At 40.4% G+C, this 26,980-nt stretch overlaps 2 protein-coding genes across 2 annotated transcripts; one reads left to right on the top strand and one right to left on the bottom strand.

Annotated features, from left to right (window-relative positions):
* Positions 1-235: 235 nt before the first annotated feature.
* On the bottom strand, positions 236-8,340 carry eif4eb (eukaryotic translation initiation factor 4eb). The gene is made up of 7 exons (XM_071903058.2): positions 8,241-8,340; positions 6,851-6,954; positions 5,050-5,145; positions 4,817-4,880; positions 2,859-2,972; positions 1,226-1,365; positions 236-1,119 (listed from the first exon to the last, which is right to left on the bottom strand). Exons 1-7 carry the CDS (start codon positions 8,256-8,258, stop codon positions 1,005-1,007), a joined length of 651 nt encoding a protein of 216 aa, XP_071759159.1. The 5' UTR covers positions 8,259-8,340; the 3' UTR covers positions 236-1,004.
* A 34-nt stretch (positions 8,341-8,374) lies between these two features.
* metap1 (methionyl aminopeptidase 1) lies at positions 8,375-24,112 on the top strand. Its single transcript, XM_071903053.2, has 11 exons — positions 8,375-8,505; positions 12,436-12,487; positions 12,736-12,845; positions 13,897-13,957; positions 19,992-20,083; positions 20,209-20,292; positions 20,440-20,578; positions 22,042-22,173; positions 22,886-23,029; positions 23,129-23,194; positions 23,742-24,112. Exons 1-11 carry the CDS (start codon positions 8,392-8,394, stop codon positions 23,906-23,908), a joined length of 1,161 nt encoding a protein of 386 aa, XP_071759154.1. The 5' UTR covers positions 8,375-8,391; the 3' UTR covers positions 23,909-24,112.
* The last annotated feature ends 2,868 nt before the right edge of the window (positions 24,113-26,980 follow it).

Below are 26,980 nucleotides of genomic sequence, written 5' to 3'. Positions count from 1 at the left end.
GGATAAAAATCCTCACTGTTTTCTGTCTTCTAAGGAGAGAGAGTGCAGAAAGGTTTTTTTTCTTCCTTTTTTGTCTAAGGAGAGTGGGTGGTCCTGTCACCTTTAGTATTCTGATTCAGACAGTGGGGAAGAAATAATGGAGAGAGCGGAGAGAAAGCTCTGGCAGAATTCAGCTATCTCCAGGCACAGAAAACTGTTTGATGGTGTACCTAGTCTTTGTTCCTTAGGCTCTGGCTTTAAAATGAGCTGAGGAAAAGTCAGCTCAAGTCACAAAAACTTTATTTAGAGAATTCCTCATTTGTGTTGCTTTCCATTGTAAGGCAGATAAAATTCAGTCTAATAAATTGATACCCTGCAATACAGCATCACTGCGAGTCGAATATCAAATCATTTCGAACAAGGAATGTACAAATTACAGATTGCAAAAAAGTATTCCACAATATAACAGCTACTACTCAATTGCAAAACCAATGTTTTAATTATATTAACACTCAAATGAATATTTGAGTCATGAAATACTCTGAAAAGGCTGATTACTTTCAATGGTTCAAGGCAAATAAGCATAAAACAAAGGTCTAAAGCTAATATGCAGGCAAATTGATATAATAAATTAAAAGGGTTTAATGTCATTAAGGATTACAGCAAATCAATGATGCTGTAGAAAAGGGGAGAGAAATATACATTTTTTGCATTTCAGAATTCCCTGCCATTAAAAAAAAAAAAAAAAAATCAACATGTAATTTCTTTAGCAGAGCACCCAGCACGCTTTGCCTCATCTGCTATTAATACCTGTCATTGTTAGTGTTTTGGAAGTTGCATGTTCATCGGGTGTCAGTGGATTTTCCTGTGGTTTCAAGTCCCGGAGCGGGTTATGATAACATTTGGTATGTAGTCTTGTATTGGGTTCTTTCCAGATTGCATTACGCAGTCTTTGCAGCAAAGTAAACATATGCACCGACAGCAAAGAGGAGACCGGGAAATGGACGAGGCACGTAGGGCGTTTCTCAGACGACAAACTTGTTCTTGGTGGTTGAGCCGCTTTTGGTAGCCGTGTCCGCGTGAGACTGGTAGCCGATAGTCATCTTCATGGGGATCCCCAAGCGCTCCTTGTAAACTCTCCTGTTGACACACAAGAATGACACCGTAAGAGGATAAAGAGCGTGATATCGCCCGTATTTACAAGTGTTTTCAGGTTCCTCTGACTGGAACTGAAGACCTGCCTCACCCTATGTGCGTTACGGCGTCCCGATTCTCGTAGTCCGATGTCCAGACGGCTATTTTATCTCCTTTTGTGCGGATGTTGACCACGGCCCCGCAGACCTCGTCGCTGTAGTCGTCAAAGGCCTCTCCGACTAAGCACAGGAGCTGGTGAAGTGATGGGGCAAGAAGAAGAAGGAAAAAACAGACGTCAAAACATGAAGATTCACATCTTGAAGTGTGATTTGCAATAGTATATCCCTATTCTCATGAAGGCTGAAGGCCTTGGACATTGTTAGTTTGTCACGTTGATCACAATGGATCAAAGAGATTCTTTTGAGGTTCCTGCTTTCATTTGCATCAGCACTTTTATCAGGTTAACAGCACCTCAGCGAACATTTTCAGGGTATCCTGATTTTTTTTTATTCATTTTTCAGCTTTAGTAGGATCAGAGTTGGGTAGTAGTGCATTACTTAGGAGCATGTTAGTAATATTACTTTTCCCAGTAACAAGTAGTGTAACAAATTACTAATTTAATTTAAGAAGTCGGTCACTTTTTTATCTGCCCCTCTAAATATCAAGCTGAGGATGAATTATCCAAAGACTGATTATCCCCAGGGGTAAGCATGCCCCCCCCACCCCCATGAAAACACCATTATAGGAAACCATTCAACCAACATTCAGAGGTAAAGATAACTAAAAAGAATAGAATTACAGCATTTTATCCACATCATTTTTATAAATTCTTACTGCTAAGGGTAAGCACCTTGTCAATGTCTACATTCTTTTTTCTAACTTATCACCAATAAAGATGATGGCCAGAACTGTGACTGAATGTAGACTGTTGAACCAACCAGTTTGACTGAAAAGACTGCAAACCAGACAACAGACTAAAAGCCAGTCACAGAAACAGACTGACAGAACAGGACACACAGATTGGGGTGATCAGTCCTTCAGGTCAGCATCCTCTTCCCTCTCCACAAGTCCATATTAAAAATGATCTATGTTGGCAACAAAACATAAAAACAAATTGCCTTCAGAGATGATGAGTAAGCCCAGGCTTTTAGCCCTGCGGTGGACAACTGGCTACTGTACAGCATCAAAGAAGTCCTGTTTGCTAACGGGCATTCCATAGCTTGCTAGAAATCCGTGCCGCTGTCAGCGAGCTTCACAGCAGCAGGTAGATGGAGCACAGCAACATCGGCTTGACTGGAAACTTAGCAGCTAGCCAATTTTCACCAGCTGCCAGCCGACTGTGTTGTGTTACCGTGTTGTCACACCTGTCAGTCGAGGCAACAGCGGATTGCTCTTACATATGATGGGAACTCTTTCTACTCTGTTCGCTAGTAGAAACACACACACACACACCTCGCACTACTTTGATTTTATAAACCAAAACAATGACAAGAACACTGAACATCAACTCTATCCGGTTTCTCTGATCATTCACACAGAAGCGTACACAAAGCACTTTAGTTACCCTCATTTTTGAAGGTAAGAGAGGATGCAATTGGCCATTTTAAGGGTGTTAACAGTAGTGTAGTCATAGAGATATAACAGTGTTATATCTCTATGAGTGTAGTAATATTAGAGTAGTGGAACTCATTACTGCTCCCAGGAAGCAATAAGTAATACTATAACTTTTGAAATGAGCAAGTTACCGTTTCCAGCCAGAAGCGGTCCAGGTCTAATCTCCTCTGTTGCTTGTTGAGCGTGATCAGCCAGCGTCCGCCACGCTTGTTCCTCTCATCCTCCCACATGGGCTCGATGCCGTCCTGGAGCAACAGTTGAGATCATTACTACATATCCGCACAACAAGGGACCAAAACTTTAATACCCCTTTAATATGTGTGCGGCAATTGTGAGATGTGCACGCAAAGTGGGGACTCGCAGTTCTAAGAACATGTTTAACCGTTTTAACCGTTGCAATGTTTGGTAAAAAGCTACATTCTATTCAATTTTTATGTAAAAATGTAATTAATTTTCTTTAAAATTTTAAATTGTAGTTGGGTTCAGAAGTGACAAACTGAGGTCCCCTGCTAGAAGCTCTGGATCTGCCAGCTGGTGGATATGGAGTTTCTTAGAACAATATTCTGCTAGTTCGACACAGAAACTAGGAACAGAAAACACAGAAAATCATTCTCGCAATTTCAAAAAACCACATTGATCTACACAAGTTACATAGCATATATTGATGAGCCATTCGACTACGGTCATATTTCACCACTGCTTCTTTGTTTTTTACTGCAGCCCCCTCAAATGCTGTGTAATTGGCTGCTGTTGTGCACCCTCCCACCATTCAATTCACTAAACTTCTACCCATACTTCTTATTTATCAGAACAACCACTGAACTCTGACATGTGATGAGTTCAGAGTTCACTCACTCACTTCTGGTTGTGCTTGAATAGCCTCATGGTAAATCAGAACGCTTCTGTTTTAGATGAATATCTATTAAGTGTGAACGATTCAGTACAATATTTTTGTTTTTGCAATAGCCGCGTTTGATTCTGTTCTCCTAATGCAATTTTGTTTATTGGTATGCTACAAATGTTTTGTAGGAAATGTTCAATTTGCTCTCAATTTTTCTCTGAGCAGCATATCAATTTGAAAGGTTTCATTTTTTTTTTCTTATCAAAAATTGAAATCAGAAACATCCCACCAAGTTTGAATATAATGACATCTTAAATTTTTCATACTCAAAAGACCTGTAATTTAACATCTGAATGACATGAAAATTGTTGTGAGAGTTCCATGGACAGGCCTTTGCTAACTTTCCAAAAGGCTTAGAGATTGGCCAAGATGGGGCCAAAATATGAATTCATGTGGTGTGCAAATGTCAGTCCCTTTAAAGTTCACTGTTGAGTGGCATGTCAGCCTGAAGAATTGCTCCCCCTCCCACACCCGTTGAACAAAGAACATCTGCTCCCGTTATTCCCAAAATGGTCACATTATTTTAGGATGAAACAATTTAGTTAAGACCTTTTCTATAATAAAATCATTCGACAACCGTCTGAAATGGTCAACTCCATTTGGAATGCAATACTCTCACATTCTTGCTTGTGCATCCTCACACTGTGTTACTACGACAACCCATTATGATTTTATTTTCTAGTCCTTGATGCATTGGAATTGAATGTGGCTCATTGCTGCCATACAACTATACTGTTGCAATTTTCACACACGTGCAACATGTCAGTGTCCGTCGCTGCTCTCTGGCTAACTACCTAAAATTAACCCAAGTCAAACTTAAAATTGTCTTGGTGAGTAGCTATGTATTTGGTGTAAATTGTAGTGTATTGTTGCAAATAAAAATTGTCTACATTTTTTTGTCAGATCTCATATCACTTACTGTGAATATGTGAGATATTTCACTCTAGTGGGAAGATGTTCATTAAGGCTGGAATAGACTGATATGATCTTCCAATTTCTAAAGGTTCTTTCAACGTCAATGATTCAACTTCAAGTAGAGGAAGAACACAACAATGGAAATGTGGACACTGGAGTGTTAAATAGAAAATATTGACACCAGAGATTGACGTGCAAAAGTTACACAATGCAGATTTAAAGCACACTATGTGCATTTTAACTCGGCATTTCCTGCATAGACTTCAAGCTTACCTTAAAAAGGGAGTAATCACAGCCTGACATGAGGTTGCTTGACAACTGGATATGGTTGTAGAGTCTGAAATGAAGCGAGCTCTACATTAACAAAACATGCTCATTCATCGCTTGCTGATCTTATAGGATTTCAAAAGCAAGGCATATTGGTAATGACATTTCACTGCATCATTCACTCCATGTAATTAGAGGAAAAACAAAAGGAAAACAGAAAGAGATTTATTGCTTCTTACGCCCAGAAATCTTCAACTGTGTCAAATTTAGAGATGAGTCGAAGGTTGGCCTGCCATGTTTTGCTCTTGTCATTCTTGAAGAACCAGAGAGACCATCTGTTGGGTGAAACACAAAAGGGATTTGCATAAAGTTAGCAAGCCCTTAATTAAACACTTGGTAAACAAAAGTAACCCTGGGCCCATGAGCTCCAGAGCAAATGGGGAACTTATGGATGCAGCTGGAGGCAGTTGACACAAACTGTTCAGTAAATCATGCCCTGTCACTCCTATGGTCCAATTAATCGTGAGGCGGTGTCATACTTGTTCAGTGTTTAATCCTCCTATAGCTCCGCGCCTAGCATAAGCTCTTTAGGTGGAAGAATAATTAAGTTAACACAGTGCGACTGTTGAAACCATGATGAAGTCATTTAAGCAGCTAGCCTGTCAATGGTTGTGGGTGGAGGGGTAGTTTCCAAATCCAGATCAAAGACAGGAAAAGAACCAGGGATTTGCACATTGAATAAGCTGACTGATAGATCAACTTTTACCATTTGTATTTTCCTTGATTGCCTTCACCTGCATTGTATATGCATAATAGACTGTCTGTCTATTTTGTATTGGTTTGTGTAAATAGAAAAATCCAATATAAGTAAGGTTTTTGCATTCCATACTGCTTCAGTGCATGGGACATTTGCTAAGTCCTTGTTAACCTGTCTGTTAAAACATTTGGATGCTTGATCAGAAGCCATAATTTGAAGCAGCATGTTATGCAGTCCCTGATGGGACTGGTGACCTATCCAGGGTGTTTTCCTGCCTTTCAATGCATGCTGGGATAGGCTCCAGCCCACCATGACTCTGAAAAGGAGTAAGCAGGTAAAGACGATGAAAGAATGAATGTTATACAGTAGGCTAATGTTGTTTGGACTGTACTGGAACAAGCTTGATGTAGGCAAACCCTTTCAAATCATGTTTGAAATAATACTAATACTCAAATCAACTTATCCAAACCAAGGAAGACCAATCTAGGCATTTTAGTCATTTTGCAAAACCTGCACTCCACACTGCACGTCGGAAATGTGTTGCACATACGACTGAAATTTCACTTTTGATCAATCTTGAGCCTCTACATTAATGCCTTTCCCCATAAGCTGAAAAAGGATTAGCAGCTAAACTAACCACTCAATCGAACTGAAAAAGAAAATGTGGTGTATTGGGGAGAAAGCAATGTCTACTACCTCTGTTTGGGCATTTTGATGTTGCTTTTGTTGTGTGCTGTGCACAGACATTTTTGTAATTTGTTCAGCTTCCTCTTAGTGAACAGAGCACCCATTGTTTTTGGTGAATGGCCACTTCACATCTATGTGAGCCAGTCCATTCAGTTGTGTGGAGGAAGGGTCATTCTATTCTTGAACTATGCCCAGCGATTGAACAAATGTGTGATGCCCAAGTCACCAATTTTTTATGGAAAATCGATGACCATGCGTGCTGTTTTCCAGCCCTGCTCTGCTTCACATCCAGAGGCATGGTATGAGGTTGGCAAATTTGGATGCCGTCATCCAAAAATATTGAAAATGCAATTTTTTATAGCAATTTGAACATACAGGGAGATCATCTAATTTGATTTTAATATATTTTGACATGTCTGTCTGGTCACAAAAGTAATAAGTCCTGAAAACAAAACTTTGTTGCATGACTTTTGGGTGCCATTGAGTGAAGGTGATTCCACTGCCTGAGACCTTTTGACATTCTACCCAATTCATTCTCTATGGACTTTGGACTCGTACGTACTGTACCCACGAAAGGCAGAAGGCCAGACCCTGACCTGTTCTGGAGGGGGTGTTTGATGTAGGACTCTGGGCTCACAATCTCTTGTCCAGTCTCCTCAGCTCCATCTTCGTCACCTTGGGGTGGACTTGGGTTGGTTTCCTAAAAAAGGGGGTAGAGGTGGGACAGTTACAAAACATTGGGAAGTAAGCCTGTGGTCTTTGATTCCAAATATAAATTTAAGTGCCTTCACCTGCTTGAGAACTACTCCTGTACATGATGTCTGATCTCCAACAATGATTTTCACTAACTATCCTGTCTGTTGTGTTGAGTTAGACATAAGTTGGTTAACTTGGTTAAGCTTGCTAGCTTCACCATGAATGGCAGGTACAGCTGTGCTGACAGCATTGAATAGATGTCAAAACTGAACTAGAACCAAACTGACTAACTTCACGTAACCAACTAGTCAGGGGTTTATTGGCATGCTCAGTTGGGTTAGTAACATCGTTAGTACACTTGTATGGTTATAGTTAAAGTCCGTGATCATAGCGTTAGCTTATGAAACACGATATGAACAGCTGTTACACATTTCACTGACTGTAGAAGCTGGCGAGGTCGATTGCCACCCACTAGCGCTAGCAGCTAGCTAATGTTAACTTTTATTAGGCCGTGGTTAGCCCCGAGAAGTGCCTTTGACAGAATATCACGCCAAACTCTGTTAAAAAATCTGGTAGTTGCCTTGCTTAACGACAAGGCTCCATAACGTTACCTGGTATAAGATGACTTAAGACCTTTTGCGAATTGTCAGGAGCCAGTCTTAAGTTCGGCATCCATTCCATACACCAAGCAGCACTTATGCCAATAAAAAAATAACTTTTATGATTGGTTCCCCTCGTATTCCCACAATCCTCTTCCACCAAAGTAATGTTAGACTGTGCAGGGCAGTAACGTTGCAGAGCAGCATTAACCAATTCTAAAAGTTGAGGTGTTATTAAAATAAAGTGCTACTTGGTGGATTGTCCTACACGCCGAATTTACCAAAGGACCCTACAACTTCGGGAAAGTATCTTTTACCAAGTACGTTAAGGTCATTACGTTTACTGACAGCCAAGGTAACATTAAACTATCAGATTTTTTAATGGAGTTTGGCGTAACGGTCTCTCCGCACGAGAGAACGGCAAGTCTCAGGGCCAAGGCCGTGACTAGCGGTAACGTCAGCGTAACTTTGGAGATCTCCATACAAGCATTCCTGTTTTTGTGCTTCGGTCGTGGCACAGAGGGAAAAACTTCAAACGAAGTCAAAACAGTACGTATGATACTGACCACGTGCAATTTTCATTTGAGGAGTTATGTCAAAGTTGTACAAAGAGTTGCCTATGATCTCATGTTGTAATTAAAACAACAGACCCCGCAAATGTTTTGCTATGTTCTTTAGAGAAAGTGCTCACCGGTTCGGCGGTCGCCATCTTACAAATTTCTGTTTAGAAAGCTGGTGCTCATTGGACCGAGCTGTCCAACGTGACGGCCCTGCTTCAGACATGCGTTGTGAACTGCAGCTGGCTGCCTCTCTGCGACTCCACCCCTCCTATAGACGAAGGCATGGCGAGTACCGAGGCAAGGGAGTGTGAAACAGAGGGCTGCAGCAAGGAAGCCAAACTTCAATGTCCCACCTGTATCAAGCTTGGTATTCAAGGCTCATACTTCTGTTCACAGGTACTGTTGCTTTTCCAACTCGTTCAGTTTTAATATTGTTTGTAACCACACACTGGGGCCCTGTGTTCCATCACGAGGCAGCTAACTGTCCAGCTAGCTAGCCATGTGCAGGTGCTTGATAAACCGCTGATAACCTAACAGTTAAGTGTTGACAAATGCTTTCAGTCTGTCTAGACGGGTGTCTGCGGATGAATAATGTAGTAACTGATGGTAACTGATGCTGTCTGTAACAGTAGGCCAGAGGAGTAACCTTACGGCTAACTGCTGGCTGGTTAGCTAAACGACTGTTAGCTGTACGTCACTGGGCTAAATAACACATCTAAGTTGTTTCGCTAGCATTAACACATCACATATTACAATGTACCTGTCATCTAGCAACAATGTTATAAGGTTTCGCGATCATATCCTACGCCGAACGTAACGTTAGTGAATTTGAAAATTCAAGAGATGCAGAGTTATTTTAGCGTGACAGGTCACTTATGGTGCCACGATGTTTGATCCTAGCCCCGATACATTCTTTCCTGTGTGGAGAACCAGTAACCAAAGACGACTCAAAAATCTGCCAGTTTAAAGATGCATTGCTTATCTGCAAGGGTGCATACTTGGTAGAACAGTGTAGAACATGACTCAATGCCTTTTACGGATTGTTAGAAGCTACTTTCCAGTTCGGCATAGAGATGATCTACTAAACAGGGTTTTTTTTCCAATGAAATGTCAACTTTTAGAATTGGTACGCCTGTTATCACCACAGTCTTCTTCCACCAATACACACTGTGGTTGTTGAGGTTTTATTGTGCCGCCTCGTGAATCTATATCCTGAATTTACCAGAAGACCCTAACGATTTATATAAAGGTCTTAAGTCATAGTCTATCAGGTGTGTACTTTTGCCAATAAGCAAGCCAACATTAAACTAGTTGGGCGTGATGCTCACGAGACATGTCTGCACGTCAATTATGAATAACGTTGTGGCAACAGACCAGCAATAGACTAGGCCTACTGTAACGTTAGTTCAGTCAAACGTTTTATAAATAGAGTTAGCTTGGGTGGCAGGTCAAGTAGTTGGGGTGCCACTATGTTTGACTCCAGAGGCATTGGTATGAGAATTGGTGGGCTGTGAGATATTTTACTCTTAGCACTTTCTCCTGAAGATTATAGTTTTTAAACATAAGACTAAATTTAGTTATAATTTAACAGTAAAATGTACAGTCAATTACTTTCAAACCAATGTTTGTGAATTTGAGCAATTCTTCCAAATGTAGCTAGAAACCACAGAGCCAAGGCACTATTCTGCAATGCCTTTGAGAGACAAAATCTTAACCTATTCCACTGAAATTTAAATTGTAAATTCACTTTGTAGACTTTGGAATGCTTGAGCCTTTCCATCGACCTTTACAGCATTGGAATGAAAAGAAAGCAGCAAAGTGTTTGGCATGTTACTTGTTAAGTCACCCATTTTTTTCAAAAGTTTGCCTTAAAGCAAAATTCTGATGCAGTGTGATTGGCAGACAAATAAAATGTACCCATCTCTCTGTGAAGTCATTGCTGTTACTATTTCTTCTAGTTATTATTTCAAGTTATTGTCAATATTGCAAGAATTGTCTCTTGATAGCGCCATCAGGAAACTCTTTACTTTTGCTACTGGCTTTGGGGGGGACAAACATATTGGCTAGCAAACAATAGAGCTGAGGGATAAATGTCAATCAGCTAGTTTAAACTTTTCATATTCTGGTATCCAGACTTGCCCTAGAAATCCAAAAACTCCTTCCAAGCAGACCTAATCAATGTTTTACTGTTAGGTAGGGCTGCACAATTAATCGTATATTAATCGCGATGTCGATATTGGCTTCCACAATTAATTGATTGTGGCCGCGGGCGATTATTCACGCTGGGTTTAGCTTGCTCTGGTGTAGGGCTGCAACAGTTAGTCAATGTAATCAAAACTCAAATTACTTGAATTTTGACCCAGTTTGCCGCTGATCTTTCAAAGTGCGTATAAACTCTTCCATTAGCTTGGATCCAAGTGTAGTATACAATGAAGCACGGGTTACGGGGTAAAATATTTCCTTTTTAATCTCCGACCAGAGACGCAGTACACAGGCAAACGTACTACTTCCTTATTTACACTAATTCTCCCGCGGGTCCTTATGGGAAACTTCAAAATAAAAGCCCACAAACACCCAAATAGACTTCTTACAAAATAAGTGTCTTAGAATACAAATGCCCAAAAACTAAGGCTACAGAGGTGATGGTCCCGGAAAAAAAAACAACGGACCCGGTGCACCGGAATCACAGGTTCAAAGATTTGTACATTTGAATGTTATTTTATTTATAGGTTTATAAAATACATTATGAATGTGAAGGCATTTCGGTTAACTTAAAATGCTCAAGTGCAATAAAACAAAATGGATGAATAATCATGATAAATAATCGTGATCACAATATCGAGCAAAATAATCGTGATTATCATTTTAGCCATAATCGTGCAGCCCTACTGTTAGGGTATGCTCTTGTATGTGACTGCCTTGCTAGTAGGGCTGGGTATTGCTTGGTTTGAACATTTTCAACACTGGTATTGGTATTGGAATTGCATATTAATACCAAACAAGATATTTTTTGCTTTTCTGTTTAGTCAGCATCATTTCAGCCTTTTTTTTTTTTTTATAAAGCCAGCTTAATTGCTTCTGCAAATGGGTGCATGTCAAAATTTTCCTTAAATGTTAATTATGTTATCTGTTTAAAATGTAGTTCATATTGTGATGTTTAACTTTTTTAGACTGTGCCATCTAATGAATCAGTCTGTTAATAAGATGCACTGTGATGGCGTTGAGAATACTTGGAAAGATATACTTGGGTGTGTCAAAATGTACCCTGAAGCAGTGTTTTTTTTTCTTTTTTAGCTGGGTGTGAATAGGTTGTGTGTCTATGAAGCCAGTGGCCATGCACGTGTATGTAGCGCACATTGTTGCTTTTCCCGCTGCAATGCAAAATTGGAATAAACTTGCTTAAGTAAAGAATGTGCAACATTGATAGAAACGATGCATAACTGCAATTTTGTTTGCAGCTCTTTATTTACGGCATGATTACAGATTACCACAAATCGACTACAATCAAAGCAGAATCAAACGCAATCTTTTTTTAAAGCAGCCTGCCTTGGCTGTAAAGCACTGTGGAGAAACCCCGAATACAAACTGTCCCACTGCAGCCACAGTACCTTCACTTAGTCAGCCTTTTGATTGCTCCGCTGCCACATAAACTGCTGATGAGATAGTTTAGCCCACCATGGAGTGCAATTTGCGCTACATCAAGAACAGGAGTAGGCTATTTAAACTTGAATTAATAACCAATCATTTCAGAAGTACCACATTCTTGAACAACCTAAAAAACATGTCTGGTGTCAGCATGGCATTCAAAGGTTCATTCGTTGCATCACCTGACAGCATTGTTTTGGGACCTGGCTGGGTTCTTTCAGAGCAGGTAGGCCAAGTGTTAGAAGGTCAGGTGTGTTGAGGTCCAGCGTCAGGCGTAGCACCCCTACCATCCTGTCAAGGCAAGAATCAGCATAACACCAACTCAAAATTTTTCAATAACACACCATTAATCAACTCCTTGAAACTCAACTTGAAAACGCATTGTCCGTTCATTTTGCCCTGCTTTCATGTGTCAATATTATGTACATTTTACCACTAATATTCAAATTTCAGATGAGTTTCAGTCAAATCGTAGTCGAATTTGATTTTTAGGGGTTAATTGACAGCTCTACTGCCTTTTGACCCGTCACTTGGCATTAAGCTGTCTCGATTTGTTGTAAAACAAAAAAAAGTGGATGATAAATCCTTTTCTTGGTTACTCTTGCTCTCGCTTTCTCTTGCTCTTTGACTTTCTGTCACTGTCCCTCCCCATTTAGAGGTTTTCTCTCTGTTCATTTCCAGGAATGTTTCAAAGGGAGTTGGGGGTCTCACAAGTTGCTGCACAAAAAAGCAAGTATGTATTACTAATCCCACCCTGTCATTCATCATTGTTCTTTTTAGATGTAATGGACTGTGCTGGATGAATTACATTTAATTAGAGCTAGCAAACCATGAAGATACAAGTTGGGATTGTAGGAACCAAGAACTGAACCAGTGCATGCCATTCGATGGGAGGAGGTTAACAGTAGATTGTAGCACTTGACCGTGAACTGACAGAGTGGTGGCAGATACTTTTGGACACCTTGTGTTGTGTTTCATTAGAGGAGGACAAGAGCCAGAATGAGCCTAAGAACTGTGTGGAGAAGGACACCAACACAGACCCATGGCCGGGCTACCGCTACACAGGGAAACTACGCCCTTACTACCCGCTGGTAAGCCCTTGGTTGTTAACGAATGTCATTTCACTCATCATCCCATCCATGATTTATGGTTCAGGTAATGTAAAGTAATAGACATATCACAAGTAAGCATAAAGATTAACTTTCCAATTTATGAGGATATTATACATTGTGGATTCAACTGCAGTGTATAGGCTTGCTTTATATTAGAGTTGCACTGACAGCAATTTTTGAAAACTGATATGAGTACTGAGTTCTTCATCAAGATGATTGGCAGATATGTGTACCGATCCAAGTCCTACTCAATTTACATTGTCATGTCACCGAGTAGTGGCTAATTATAATTACAGGATCACAGTGCTTCAGTTGCATTTATATATTTATTTCATCAAATGATACACTGAACATTGTATAACAATCCTCAATCAAAAAAAAAAAAAATGGTGCTAACATAATAGAGAATTGTCTACATAACATAGGCTAGATGATAGCTTCTCAAATACAGCTTATTGATGGACTCAAACAGCTTATTCAGAATTGTTCAGAGATAAGAGAACAGTTTGGTAGGTTACGCCTAATAAAACAGAATGGCACTTTACAAATAGCAGTGTTACAGTTTTCTCACTTCAGGAGAAACTTGCTCCTCCTGCCAAAGTAACGTTGTCCCAAAGAGCATGTGACTAAAATCGATATAGGGACAGATTTATTTGCCAATCTGAGTACGCGTACTTTGGAGCTGAATCGGTGCCAATCCTGATACTACAGGTACTATCAGTGCACCTCTTATTTGTATGATTGGATCAGACTAGTGGATTGTGTTAAGCTGTCTTTGGCCCCTGGAAGGTGATTATGTTACAGTTGGGCAGGATTCTGGATTCTTGCCATTTGCCAAAACCAATAGGTAAACTGTGTGCACCTAAATCGTTGAATGCTGTTGATTCTCATGTTGCCCATTGCTTTTGTGTCAATTAGATGCCGCTAAGGTCATAAAAATTCTGGCTTGCCTCAGCTGTTGTCATATGGTTAGGCTGATGTGTGTGAATTCCATGTAACCTTTCTGCCCTCTCATTGGCTCCTGGTGTAGACTCCCATGAGGCCTGTGCCCGGTGACATCCAAAGACCTGACTATGCTGATCATCCGCGAGGTAACCACTCTTCCTTCACACAAACACATTTTCAGTTGATGTTTATCCTTCATCAGTAAGGTCACTAGTTGGGTAGTTTAACCATCTTCTCTAAAACTCACTTTCTGAACATGTTACGTGTTCTTTTTTTCTTGCGTGGGAGGACTTAAGCTGTAATTTAAAATGTAAAAAATGTGATTTTCTTGAGCATTTAAAGACTATGTCTCCATTGAAATAATCCCGCCTTTTGTGTGTGGAAAAAATCTGAATAACTGAATAAACACATTCACAAAAACACATAACAGTTGACCACTTCGACACAAGGTCATTCGCTGTCTCGGCAACAGGGCAAGGTAAGTCTTTTGGCGCTGAGCTCATTGACGATGACTGCCAGTTTAAGGACATCCAGTTGTCGCCGTTTGAAGTGGCTTATAGAAATCTGCTACTCAAAGAAGATACAAACACGTGGGGGTGGTTTTACAAAGAAAGTTTTTTATCTGCACACTGTGGAGCTCTTTGCTGCCAAGTTGCCCGAGCTAACAGTGTAGAAAATGGAATCCTACCTATTCACGAATCAAGCTGCTGCACAAACACCCAAAACTGCACTGTGCTCCTTATTTTTACAAAGATTGAATGCTCCTTAAGTGAAAAACTGATGTTTAAAGATGCTGTATTTTCTATTGACTACAATAGCGAACATGAGAGCAGAATTCACAATATTGTCAAAGATTCATTTGTACATACTAGATCTACCATGACGGCACATTTTTTTTACTTTATTTTCATGAACGTTGGAGATTTATTCAGTGAGTATTTGCAGTGGCTGTTTACAGTACCATTTACAGTTTGATGCACTGTGGGCTCAATTTTCAAAAATCTGTGTGAATTGATTGTTGCGGACAGTCTGAAGATTCTGTGTTTAGGTAGGTAGTTTGGTGTCAATTGAACATAAAATGTGGGAGGAGTTAGGTTAGTTTTACAGTTTTTGGGGAAAAAAAACAGTGAATACACTCAAAATTGTCTACAGGCTCCAGTGAAGAAAAGTTTTGTGACACATTGACAGAGTCGTTGTGAAAAGGTCTGCAGGATGTACCACTGATTTATTGCAGGTTTTTAAAATTTTATATTTTGATTGATTGCTGTAGCGCCACCATGAGTACTATTCCAAAATGTAGTGGGTGTCGTTTGGTATGGGACTGGACCTGTGTGCAAAATTTGGTGCATTTTCATTCATGGGAAGACAGTTTTGGTAAGAAGAAGATAACATAGAAAAACAAGCGGGGCCGGCCAGCTCTGCTGCCGGCCCCTAATTACTGTGACTCATTGCTGAGTTATGTGATAAATGATATCGGCCCTTATGGCATATCTGACTGAGAGCTGTCCAGGGTTCTGAATGTAGCGCATGGCATCAGTGACTCGGACACAACCTCAAATGCAACATAGTGTGCAAGACTTTAGCTAGAAATTGTTTATATCCACACAAAAATGTTCTCAAAATCATAATTTGCATATGCATGACCAGTACAAGTGAAACACGGCTTGATTGCTTTGGCAGCGCTGTTATGCACTTCCTACTCACTGTGTGCAGTTAGTGAATAACATGAAAGCTACCAGTTGATAGCAGCCCATTTGATATTGACACAAGATAACCATGGCAATCCTTTTTTGGTAGTGCAGCTGATGGTTTACCACCAACTTCACAGGTTATAGTTACCAAAACCCTGAATTCCATTGGGAATCTCCAGTGTCCTCCTACAGCGCCTACAGTCACCAGTCAGGAGGTTGGAAGTGCAAGAGGTTAGCGTAGGGAAGATTGATTGATTATTTAAAATGAATATCCATATGGACACTTCCTCATCCATATGACCATTTCAGGTCAATCTAGTGATGGTGAGGATCAGGCTACAACAGTATGACAATCAGAAACTATTCCAGATGTATCTGAAGCAAGAGGTAAAGATCAGAAAGATAAGTGTGTAATAATGATTTTCACATATTATAGGCACACTGTTATCTGAAGTCAGCACAGTTCCAGTATTTTATTCATGGTGCATCATTTTTGTCGTATTTGAAAATGCAGCTATTTCCTGGCTGGTAGACTCCTTTCATTTGTGGCTTTATTATCTGTATTCTCTATTAATTTCCATTTCAACCTATTTTTGTGAATTTGTGCCCTCTAAAAATCTTTGGTGTACAACGACCCTGATTGTGAAAACACCCTACTTCCCCCCTTGCAATCAAATCTGTTGATGAGCATAGCTAGTGGTCCATCATTTTGGCAGTTAGCCTCCCAGTATTGATGTGAATGAATCCAAGGAGAATTATCTTGTATTGGGAACAGTGAACAAGCAGCAAAAATAATTGCCACCCGGTGCACACAAACAGAAGTCTGCTTCATGATTCAGCCTCACGGTGATGAACTGAGAGAATAACGCTCAAAATCTACCCGAGCAAACGTAAGAAAAGAGTGTGCATCCTCAGCACCATGCATCCTATAGTGGAAGTTGATGACACCCTATATAAATGATCTGATACTGTTCATTACTACAACAGTTGGTGCCATTGGATTGTCATGGATTTGATAACGCACAAGTACACATTGAGAGCTGCCGCCTGTTGAAGGCCTGTGCCAGAGTGTTACAACATTCTGGACATCTTAAATTAACAGTGCATGAATACGCAGATCAGTCGGTGTGACAAGTTTCACGACAGCCAGGAATATTTGCATACCCAAGACACTTCTCTGTCCTCCAAGCAGACCGAGACCCATGTTACATCACTGTGCACACTGCTAAAGACTCAGAAAATGGACAGAAGAATAAGACTTATGAAATTGAAACTGCAGTGTTTTTTCCCTTGCATTTGAAAGCGGATTATTTCAGCACTAATTAGGCTACTTATTATTAATAAATTCTCAAACGCAGCTCTGTTATTTCTGTTCATTTTTCATTTAGCCTAGGTAAACACACTTATTCCATGGTGCAATTCACCATCTTTTTTATCATTACTTTGTTCTGAAAAGTAAACATGGTAAACAACAGAAATATGATATGACATCCAAACACACAGTCTGCAAATTTATTCATGTATTTGAACCAATATTTAACAAAAAAAATGTTTGTAATTTGAACAATGCATGGATGTCGTCGACTGTCCTGCCACCGGTTTTTGTGTGCATGGTAGGAGAGGGTTATGTGAAATGGCTAGTTGTCATTTGGCAGCTTGTTGGGTCCCTAAAAATTCATTGACCTTTCTAGTGTTAGGCTGGACTAAATCAAATTTTTCTTTTCACAGAATAAACAAGGTCTTACATTAATTCAAAAAAGTTTCCAATGAGTAATATACACTCCTGTACATTTCTCTAAAAGCTGGTTCAAGTCTAGTGTAGGGATATTTTAACCCTGGACTGGAATATTGATTTTGGTCTGTTGAACAGTCCCGCAGTGTCTTACTGCACAATTACTGCCATATTGTGGTCATACCATCCGTCTGCTATTTTTGTGTTAATTAACAGACCTTAATTGTAACCTGGTTCATTTACATGGCAACCTCCACATCCTTATCGTCTGACTGCGTATGACCATATCCAGGTAGTCATGGTTACAGTCTCCTTTCATTGTCCTGTGATGCACATGCAGAGAATAAAGAAAGATTGTGTCACTACAGGCTAATTGCTCCCACCATACCGCTGTTGTCAAGCCTTCGCCAAATCAAGTGTTTTTTTGTTTTTTTTTATGGTTGATTATTGCCATTATAATACACATGAGGTGAACCTCAATGCTACAAAGACATCATGTTGTGCACACTTTGATTTTCTCACTCCTGTCTATTCTTTTCTGAGCAGCAGAATCAGAGTGTAAGTAAGCCAAATTGATTGGTGCTCTCACACTGTAGACTCGTTGGTAGTAAAGGAGGGCTATTTTTGACTATTGCCACACAAACCTGTCTAAAGTCCATGTTGCTAGGCAACTGTTCATGTTCGTCCAGCAATCATCTTGTCGTGTTAATAAATTATAGATGAGTGAAATGTTGATGGCTCCAATGCTTTGGCCAACAGGCATTTCAAAAATTGTCTCATTTAAGCTTTTCAGTCCAATAACAACTGAACTGCATGTTATGTTCTTGGTTATTAAATAATTGAAATTTGAGTTGACTTAATCAGTGCTAAGCACTGATGGACTGCACTGGCGCCTGTGCTGCTTCTGCTGTCCAAATACAATGCTAGTAACAATCTTGCCCTCTTCTCCTGAGTCGACAGTGTGAGTCTAGTTAGTCTGCCTCTAGCCAGGTTTGATGCTATAGTGTAGTCCCTGCTAGTCCCTGCTCTCTAGTACCGCAGGACGCTTTTAGACACTTTTAGATGTAGTTTGTGCGTAGGAATTTGTTTTTGTAATGATGCCATCATTATCACTCTATGATCCAGGATGGTTACTGTGTTTTTTGTTTGCAAATGTATTTGTTACTGCAAAGAAATTCACATTTTGTGTTACTCAGACTTCATTTAAAGGTTGGCACTAGGAGTTTGATTAGGTCTCTTCAATACATCTCAGTGGGATTTAGTGTGTATTCACCTCAGAATGCTTGAGTGCAGTGCTGAATATGTGTTCAAGTTCCGTTCCTGGAATTTCAAATCTCAGGACCCTTGTCAGGAGGACCTTTTAAGAACTTCCACTCAATTAACCCACCATTCCACTGATGTCAAAAATGACAATATTACATTAATACGTAATGAAAGCTCAGCATGAAGTCTGAGCCATGTAGCTGTTACAAATGTGTCATAAATTAGAATTCATGTAAATTGGTATCTACTTCCAATGTAAAGCCCCACTGAAATATGTGAAGGAACTACAGCTTGGAGAGGAAGTCTGAATAACACAGGGTGTCCTTGAGGTAATTTAGTTCAAATGAAATAGGAGTTTAACTGTAAAAAAAAAATTCTAAAAATGTAGATTCATATTTGAATGTTATATCTTATGTTATATCTATATTTTAGCACATTTTAGCAAAAAAATTTGTCAATACCCCAATGTATTTCCAATGTATTTTGAAATGCTCTTGATTCAAGTCGAGCTGAACATATTTTTTGTAGGTGAACATAGGCTACCATAGCAAAGTCTGACTGATCCCTTAATCTATAATATGATACTGAGGTCGGCTCAACTGAAAATTATACATTCAGAAAAGATGATCATGCCCAGGATGTTTTCCTGGGCAGGATCACTTTCACAGTTTTCCTGGGTTTTTGGTTACATTCAAAGCACTGCTGCAAAATACTGCCCATTCCCATTTGGATACCAAAATGCAGTTTGCCTTTATCCCTTTTAACAAGTCGCTTGTGAGTCTCTCATGTATTGTCATTGGAGCAGCTCAAGATTTAGGAACAGGCCTTCACATTATTCCCTAGGTTTTAAGCACTGAGCTTTTTGCTGCAAATGGCCGTTTGCTCTATGAAAGGCGTCTATTTGTCTGTGTTCATCCAAGAGTGCACATCTATTTGGGGGCATTGTGATCTGATGAAGCTGCCAGGGGTCAGACACCACAGCAGGTAACGGTTAACTTTAAGGGTGGATACACACTCGACTCCTCTTACTTAAGAAAATTGGGTTTGAATGGCCAGCATGGTGCTTAATTCATTTAAGGATTCTTGCAGTGTGTCTCCACCCCTTTTAGTATGTTGCATCTGGTCCCACAAAGACTCAGTATTGTGGAACATACATTGCTGCAAAGTCATAAAGACATTCAGGCATGCACACTTAAAAAAAAAACATTTCAGGCCAATCCCTGGAGGGACTGACTCATGTTGCAAGGATGTCGAGATGCTTTTTGCCACCTCGCGACCAGATGATTGAGTTGTAGCTTGTGAAGTAAAGACACTTGATTGGGAGAGTATTAATTAATTCAGCTGTGACAGTCAAAGGTGAGGCCATGTCTGAAGACTGACGGATGACGACAGATGTTTTCCAAGGCCCAATGTGAGTCAGTTTAGCAACGTCATTGAGTATTGACATTTGAATGATTCCACTGGATGTCGTCTGTCCTTGTTTCCTCCCCACAGGGATGTCTGAGTCGGAGCAATCTTTGAAGGGGACGTCGCAGATCAAGATCCTCTCTCCCGAGGACATCGAAGGCTTGAGAGTGGTGTGCAAGGTCAGCGTCGCCTTCTTATGGTCAAGTTTAGTTGGTTTGCTGTTTGAAAGTGAGAACGTTCTCTAAGATTCTTTGCTGTTTTCCACGAAATGCAACTTTATTTTTGACAAGTGTGTTATTTGTAGCTGGCGCGAGAAGTCCTGGACATTGCAGCTATGATGGTGAAACCTGGTGTCACCACTGAAGAAATTGACCACACCGTGCATCTGGTACACACACACACGGACACATGCACACACATGTCCTTAGATTTCATTCGTTCATTCACCTATGTGTCGTTCATTCACCTATGTGTTTTTTTTTTCTTGCTAACTTGTTGCTCCCCTCTTCATCGCCGACCTGCTTTCTCTGTCCAGGCTTGTACAGCGAGGAACTGCTACCCCTCCCCTCTCAACTACTACAACTTCCCCAAATCCTGCTGCACGTCTGTCAACGAAGTCATCTGCCACGGCATCCCGGACAGAAGACCGCTGCAGGATGGGGACATCCTCAACGGTACGCTCACAGCACTGCACACTGTAGAGCTATCAGCATCAACACTTCACACGCAAACGTTGAATAATTTTAGATTTGGAATATGCAAATAGATGGAAGAAAGGTGTCTCTGGTATATACTATCATCTCATAGTTGAGGAATTTTGGCTCTGAGCAACCAGCTTGGCTTGAGAAAGAAATAATTTTGGAAAATATTAAGGGTTTGCAGGAAAATACTTGCGTATTCCAGTTAATTTATATAAAGTTTAAGCATATTTCAGATGTTACATTTTCTAAGTAAAGTTAGAAAAGTATCAGCATAACTGAAGTCTTGCTATGCGCAGCAACAGGCTTGTTGTCATGTCTTGGGTCTTTGTTTTTTTCCTGAAATGTTAGCGGAAGTCATGGCCTTTTTTGGTGAATGAGATAATTATCTTTCACTGCTTCTTGACTGATTGTTATGGCACAGAGATGACACATTACGGTGATTTGCTTCCCATTAGCCACCGTCAGTGTACTTCAACTCCCTGATAAATCTATTTCATCGCTCGTATTTTTAGCCATTATGAGATAAATTGTAGACAATAACCAATGTACTTGCTGTTTTATGTTTCGAAGTGTTGGCAGAGAATGAATTTAGATCACCTCAGTAGTTGGTTATCATGTGCTTCCTCCACAATAGATTAGGCCTGTTTTGTTCCACCATGTATGTTTGTTTCTTGCATGACAAGTGTCTGACATGACCTCAAGAATAGTTTTGGTAGTAGCAATTTTTTTGTTTGATTTTTTTTTTACCATTTTTTGGCAGTTCTGTATATTCTTCTGCTTTTTTGATTAGTAAATATTTTACTCTAGCAAACCCAAGAGTGGGCCCTATACTTCTGCCAAAGTCCCTAAGAACAGCCATGCTAAGTTTGGATGTGGAGAAATGTTTTATTAAAGAGAGTGGAAGAGACTGGCCCTACATGACAAATGGTTGTATTAGCATCCAGAAATGGAGTCGGCAGGAGTTTGGCCAATTTTAGCCCCTTCATGAATATTTCTGGGAGGGAGATGCCTTCCAACAGCCACTCCCCTCAGAGCATCTGATGGAGTACTTGCCAACAACTCTTCTCTCGCAGCGTGGTCCGACAAGACAAATCGTTTCATTAGCCTTTACCAATGGGGCTTCGCTAGTCAGGTCCTCCGTTGTCTGTATTTCTGCTTGAGTGTGCTGTGTGCAAGGTGCCCAATTGCCTGCTAACAATTGGAATTTCATCTGTAATTTTAAATGGGAATATTTACTATGGTCTTACAAATGGCTTGATGACCTGTGAATTCATTAAAAATGAACAAAGGCTCGACATAGGTTACCTCTTCACCTACTGCATACAGACAAACATATTTTTTCGGCAGATTAATCATATATCGATATTTGAGATTTCCAGTTGAAGTCATGTAACAGAATGACTCTTGCACATTCACCCTTTCACTCTCTTCCGCAGTGGACATCACCGTCTACCACAACGGTTTCCACGGAGACCTCAATGAGACCTTCTTTGTCGGCGAGGTGGAAGAAGGAGCCAAGAAGCTGGTCCAGACCACCTATGAATGCCTTATGCAAGCCATCGACTCTGGTAGGAGCAGAGGCTTCATTTTCCTGATAATGCGCCCACACAGAACGCTGTCCTACACGGCTTTCAAACGAATGCTACGCTAGTGTGGACGTTCTGGTAACCCGACCTCTCTGGCGCATTGCTTTTGTATGTTTGTACTGTCACTTCAACTGTTCTGGTGATGCCTTTTGCTCTATTGGATCTGCAGATGTGAGACTTTCCAGTCATAGAAAGTTGATGTACAGTGTATGGCAGCCGGGTTACAGGTGTTTCCTGTCCAACTTGTATGATCACCACAACTCTAACTTCCTAAAGTAATACTGTATGTGATTAATGACATTTTACAGTAGTAATTGACCATTTTCATGCCAAAACAATCAGTTTTCCCTCTGAATTTTCTTGGAAAAGTCACTGAAACAACATTAAGACCATCGGACACTAAAAGTCCTAATTAAAACCCATAATAATAATGATAATAAACCATTTCTACTATAAATATGTAATCAAACAAACTGCATCATATCCATATTGGAGGTGGATGACATTGACTGGATGATATCAGATTTGTAATAAAAGGCCAATTTTGGCCCAATATATCGGCAAACTGATATATCTGTGTAACTGTACTTTAAATGGTTAAGATGGCTTATCGAGCTACTGTAATTTCTTCTGTCCAAGCCTTGTTACCTTCATGCTTTCTTCTTTACCCACTGGTCTTTCGTCTGTCTTACAGTGAAGCCTGGCATTCGCTACAGAGAGCTAGGCAACATCATCCAGAAGCATGCTCAGGCCAACGGCTTCTCTGTGGTACGGAGCTACTGTGGCCACGGCATCCACAGACTGTTCCACACTGCTCCCAATGTGCCACACTATGCCAGTGAGTAGCCACATACCCTCCGGGGTCGGTTTTTTCAAATCTCTGGAAGTTGCTGTTGAAATTCTTTTCTTGATTGCTTGATTGATTTCATTTTACCAGAAAACAAAGCAGTTGGAGTTATGAAGCCTGGCCATGTGTTCACCATTGAGCCCATGATATGTGAAGGTAAGTGTAACTGCCTTTGTATGTACCAGTAATGATAATTGGCATCATCATCTTCATTTTGTAGCCCTATTTAAAACAGTTCACAAAAAAGCAAACATCATGCTTCTGAAATATATTAAAACAAGTAATGGCACCACAAGATAAAAAAGATGAGAATAGAGGGTTAAAAATAATATTAAAAAAAGAAAAGGATAAAAGACATCACATTAAAGCAAGCCTATAAAAATAAGTTTAAGAAGTGATTTAATTGATGATAGTGATTCTGCTAGTCTAAGCTCCTCAGGCAGGTGATTCAGAGCCAAAAGCCTGGTCTCCTTTAGTCTTCAGCCTAGACTTTAGAACGAGGATCTGAGGCTGCACACTGGCTCATAGGGGGTTAAAAGGTCTGTGAAATTGCTTGTAACTTTAAAAGTGATCCGCACAATCTTGAAATCAATTGTAAACCTAACCGGTTACCAGTGAAGGGATGGCAGACTTGGGAGTGTTTCTTTACACTGCTCTGTTTAATTGATGGTGTGTAAGCCAACGCCGCTGCGTGTCGTCTCAGGTGGCTGGCAAGACGAGACGTGGCCGGACGGCTGGACGGCGGTGACCAGAGACGGGAAGCGCTCGGCTCAGTTCGAACACACCCTGCTGGTGACGGAGACCGGCTGCGAGATCCTCACCCGCCGCCTGGAGGACAACGGCCGCGCCCATTTCATCACCGAAATGTAGGCTGGGCCGGATCGCACCGAGGACTGGACTCACCAGACACTATGACAACCCCCCCAACCTTTGGATCTCACACACACACACACACACGCACACACACACACACACACGCACACACACACACACACACACACACACACACCTCAAACAAGAGGCACCTGTGGCTCTCATTGTTCTTTCAATTAAATATTGGTTGCTCAAATGTAATGGAAGTACTTGAATGTGTCTTATATCAACTGTGGATTGTTTTATTAGTGAAAACTGTATTCTCTGAAGGAAAATGAAAGTATTTATGAAATTGGGTTTGGCTCAGTCCCAGAGGTTTGACTTAGGACCTGATTTGGTTTGACTGTTGAGGTGTTGGACTAGACATCAGGTGCCTGCTTTGACCTCTGACCCCTGGGGCTATGTCACCCAGAGCTCTTACTGGCTGGCTAGTTGTTGTCAAGAGTGTGGAGCTCAGGGCTAATTTGACTAGCACATGTTGCGTTGCTTCTTTTCTCTCACCCCTCTCTGCTAGCTTAATCAGACTCATGAATTGACCAGAGATGAACTGAAGAGAACCAGCTGTACTACAAATGATAGGGGGCGGGGGGTTCCAGGAAACAGGCTCAACAAGTCGCACAACCTCAGCAACTGGCATTGATTTTCTTAAAATCAAGAAAACTACAGCTGACTACCATACACTCCCAATAAGTCAACTTGATTGAAGTTTTGGCTTTTAAAGCACCCTCTGGCAGCCATATTGGAAGTCCTCAGATCTTGGCTAAGCATAGTATCTGGTTAGCTAACATCATTGTCTTCACACATTTGATTTGCAAATTAGCTAATATGACCAGTAGAAGCTAGCATTAAGGGCTAGTAGTCACATGATACATTAACATAAACTGGTTTGCTAAATTAGTCTGCTGGCTAGTTGGCTAGCTAGCTAGGTAGCAAAGCCAAAAACCAACAGTTTGTTCAAGTTAACTTCTCAAGCTACAACTCAGTGTTTTGGAGTAGAGATTAGAGCTAAAGACAAGAGTAACCTACTGAAAACAAATTACCATATCGGACTATTCACTTTTACTTACTGAATGGACCTACACTCACACCACAAATGTTTTTCAGGTATCTTTCTTTCTGGTTGTTATATATTCAGCCATAATTTCCGCACAGCCAATTCTTCAGTCGACCTCCAAGATGGCGTCAGCTATTGTTGCTATGAGATTTGTGACGCAACTACAAAAGCCTCTGTAGATATCCAAAACGAGAATGACATTGAGCCCAAAGTCATTCAAGTGCTGAACTTGTTAATCCTGCTTTGAGGAATCCCCTTTCGGTGTCATGTTTCAAATAGCCCTGGTGTAGCGTATTGAGCCTTAATGTGTGAATTTAGGATTTAAGCTTTGCCGGATATCTCGAGGCACGTAACCGATGTTTTCTCAATCCAGTCAGTCACTATTTACTTTGATATGGGGATTTTCTGGTATGAGCAACATTCAATATTTCTACATTTTCAGAGGACTAATGTGATTAGTTTCTCTGCCATCTTTTTATTTCTTCTTATGGAGTAATAAATGACTCTTCTGTAGCGCTGCGTGGGTGAGTTTGTACTCAGACAGTTTGGTGATCTAAATCCCAGTGTGGTTTAATTCATCAGCCTTTCATTATTGGATATTGTAACCCAGGTGCCTATCAGGCTTGTTGCCTATTTGGTTTCAGTGGAGTACACTGACAGCCTAACAAGATGAACTTTTCCAGCGTGGCCTAGCAAGGACAGATATGATTTTGATCCAGTTTTATTCACTACAAGTTAGACTGGTGTGACTGAATTAATTGGTGAATAATTAGAATTCACAAAGTGATAGTGGAGGCAGTCACACAGATGAGTGATATTCACAAACTTGCCTGGATATGCTGGTTCAAAACTTTGATGCAGCTTATAAAGCATTTAGTCAGTCAGTTGATTTCTGCTTATTGGAGCACTCTCTTTTTTAATAGTTAAAATTAATCAGTACTGACTGACTAAATGCTTTGTCGGTTATATCAAAGTAGCTTCCCAGACTCACTTATAGTCTAGGACCAGGGTAGTACATTGATGGGGTGAGTACAAATTTGAATTGTAAATTGTGTGTTGTTTTTGTGGTTAATTAATCCCATCAAGCTAAATGGACCCACATTCATTTAAGCCATTCATTTCAATATTTTATTTGGGTCTTTTTCATCCCCGCACCAGAGTCCTTGATCTGTTTTTGCCTCACAGACATCACATCAGTGATACTAGAAATATTGAACATTAAAAGTGTTTTGTGTAGTTTGGTTTCCACAGAAGGGCATGAACTGAGCTGAACATGGCTGTTGGCGTGTTTTAACTTTCACTTAAAATTCAGTTCGGGAAGTGGATTTTCTTCAAAAGTTAAAAGCCTTTATCCAAGGCTGTTATATCCAGTCTGTGAGAGAATCGAGACTGATTTCTCTCGTCAGTTGCAGTTTGAGTCAGCATTTGTACTAGTTGGAATTGAATCTTAATTGACCCCAACCTGGATAAACTAAAATTTCCATAAAAAGGTGCGTTTTGTACGTCATCCTTATCAAAAAATAGCTCCGTGTCTCTACCCTTTTGACCAGGTCAGACCATTTTCCTACATAAAAGATTAAAACCAGCCTTGTGCTCAGAGCCTTCAGGGAGAACCATCAAAGGATTCTTTTTTGCAAATGTATAAACAGGCTAGGCCTAATCTGCAGTGTCTCAACAGGAATTAATGTCTTCACCGTGCTTTTCCACATCTTCATGAGGCCTCGATGTCTGTGCTGCTCGTTAAAAACCAATCAATCTGCGATCCTCGCTGATTAAGAACTTGCCGACGCTGATGCTGTTTGGTTGTTTGTGGCTGTTTCTCGAGTACTAGTATTGTATTATTCATTCAGTCCAGATCAAAGAATATTTTTCGCTCTGAATAATTTTGTTTTGGTTCCTCTTTTTTTTTTTTCCCCTTCTCACAATGTTCTATGTATAATATGTTCCTGCAGGGGGGAAACACTGATCAAAGAGATGTCTGACTGTGCATTGTGCAAATAAAATTGACTCAAACA

This window comes from Centroberyx gerrardi, chromosome 17, assembly GCF_048128805.1.
Source record: "Centroberyx gerrardi isolate f3 chromosome 17, fCenGer3.hap1.cur.20231027, whole genome shotgun sequence".
In the NCBI taxonomy this organism is placed as follows: Eukaryota; Metazoa; Chordata; class Actinopteri; order Beryciformes; family Berycidae; genus Centroberyx; species Centroberyx gerrardi.
This window is presented reverse-complemented; position numbering and strand designations above follow the sequence as displayed.

Excerpts from the sequence above, each read along its gene's own strand:
- eif4eb (XM_071903058.2), bottom strand. Across the intron at positions 1,366-2,858 it reads ACCGCTTCTGGCTGGAAACG|CTCCTGTGCTTAGTCGGAGA; the intron begins GTAACTTGCTCA and ends TCACTTCACCAG. Across the intron at positions 1,120-1,225 it reads GACGCCGTAACGCACATAGG|GAGAGTTTACAAGGAGCGCT; the intron begins GTGAGGCAGGTC and ends GTGTGTCAACAG.
- metap1 (XM_071903053.2), top strand. The coding sequence starts at position 8,392 with ATGGCGAGTACCGAGGCAAGGGAGTGTGAAACAGAGGGCTGCAGCAAG. Across the intron at positions 22,174-22,885 it reads TATGCAAGCCATCGACTCTG|TGAAGCCTGGCATTCGCTAC; the intron begins GTAGGAGCAGAG and ends TCTGTCTTACAG. Across the intron at positions 23,195-23,741 it reads TGAGCCCATGATATGTGAAG|GTGGCTGGCAAGACGAGACG; the intron begins GTAAGTGTAACT and ends GTGTCGTCTCAG.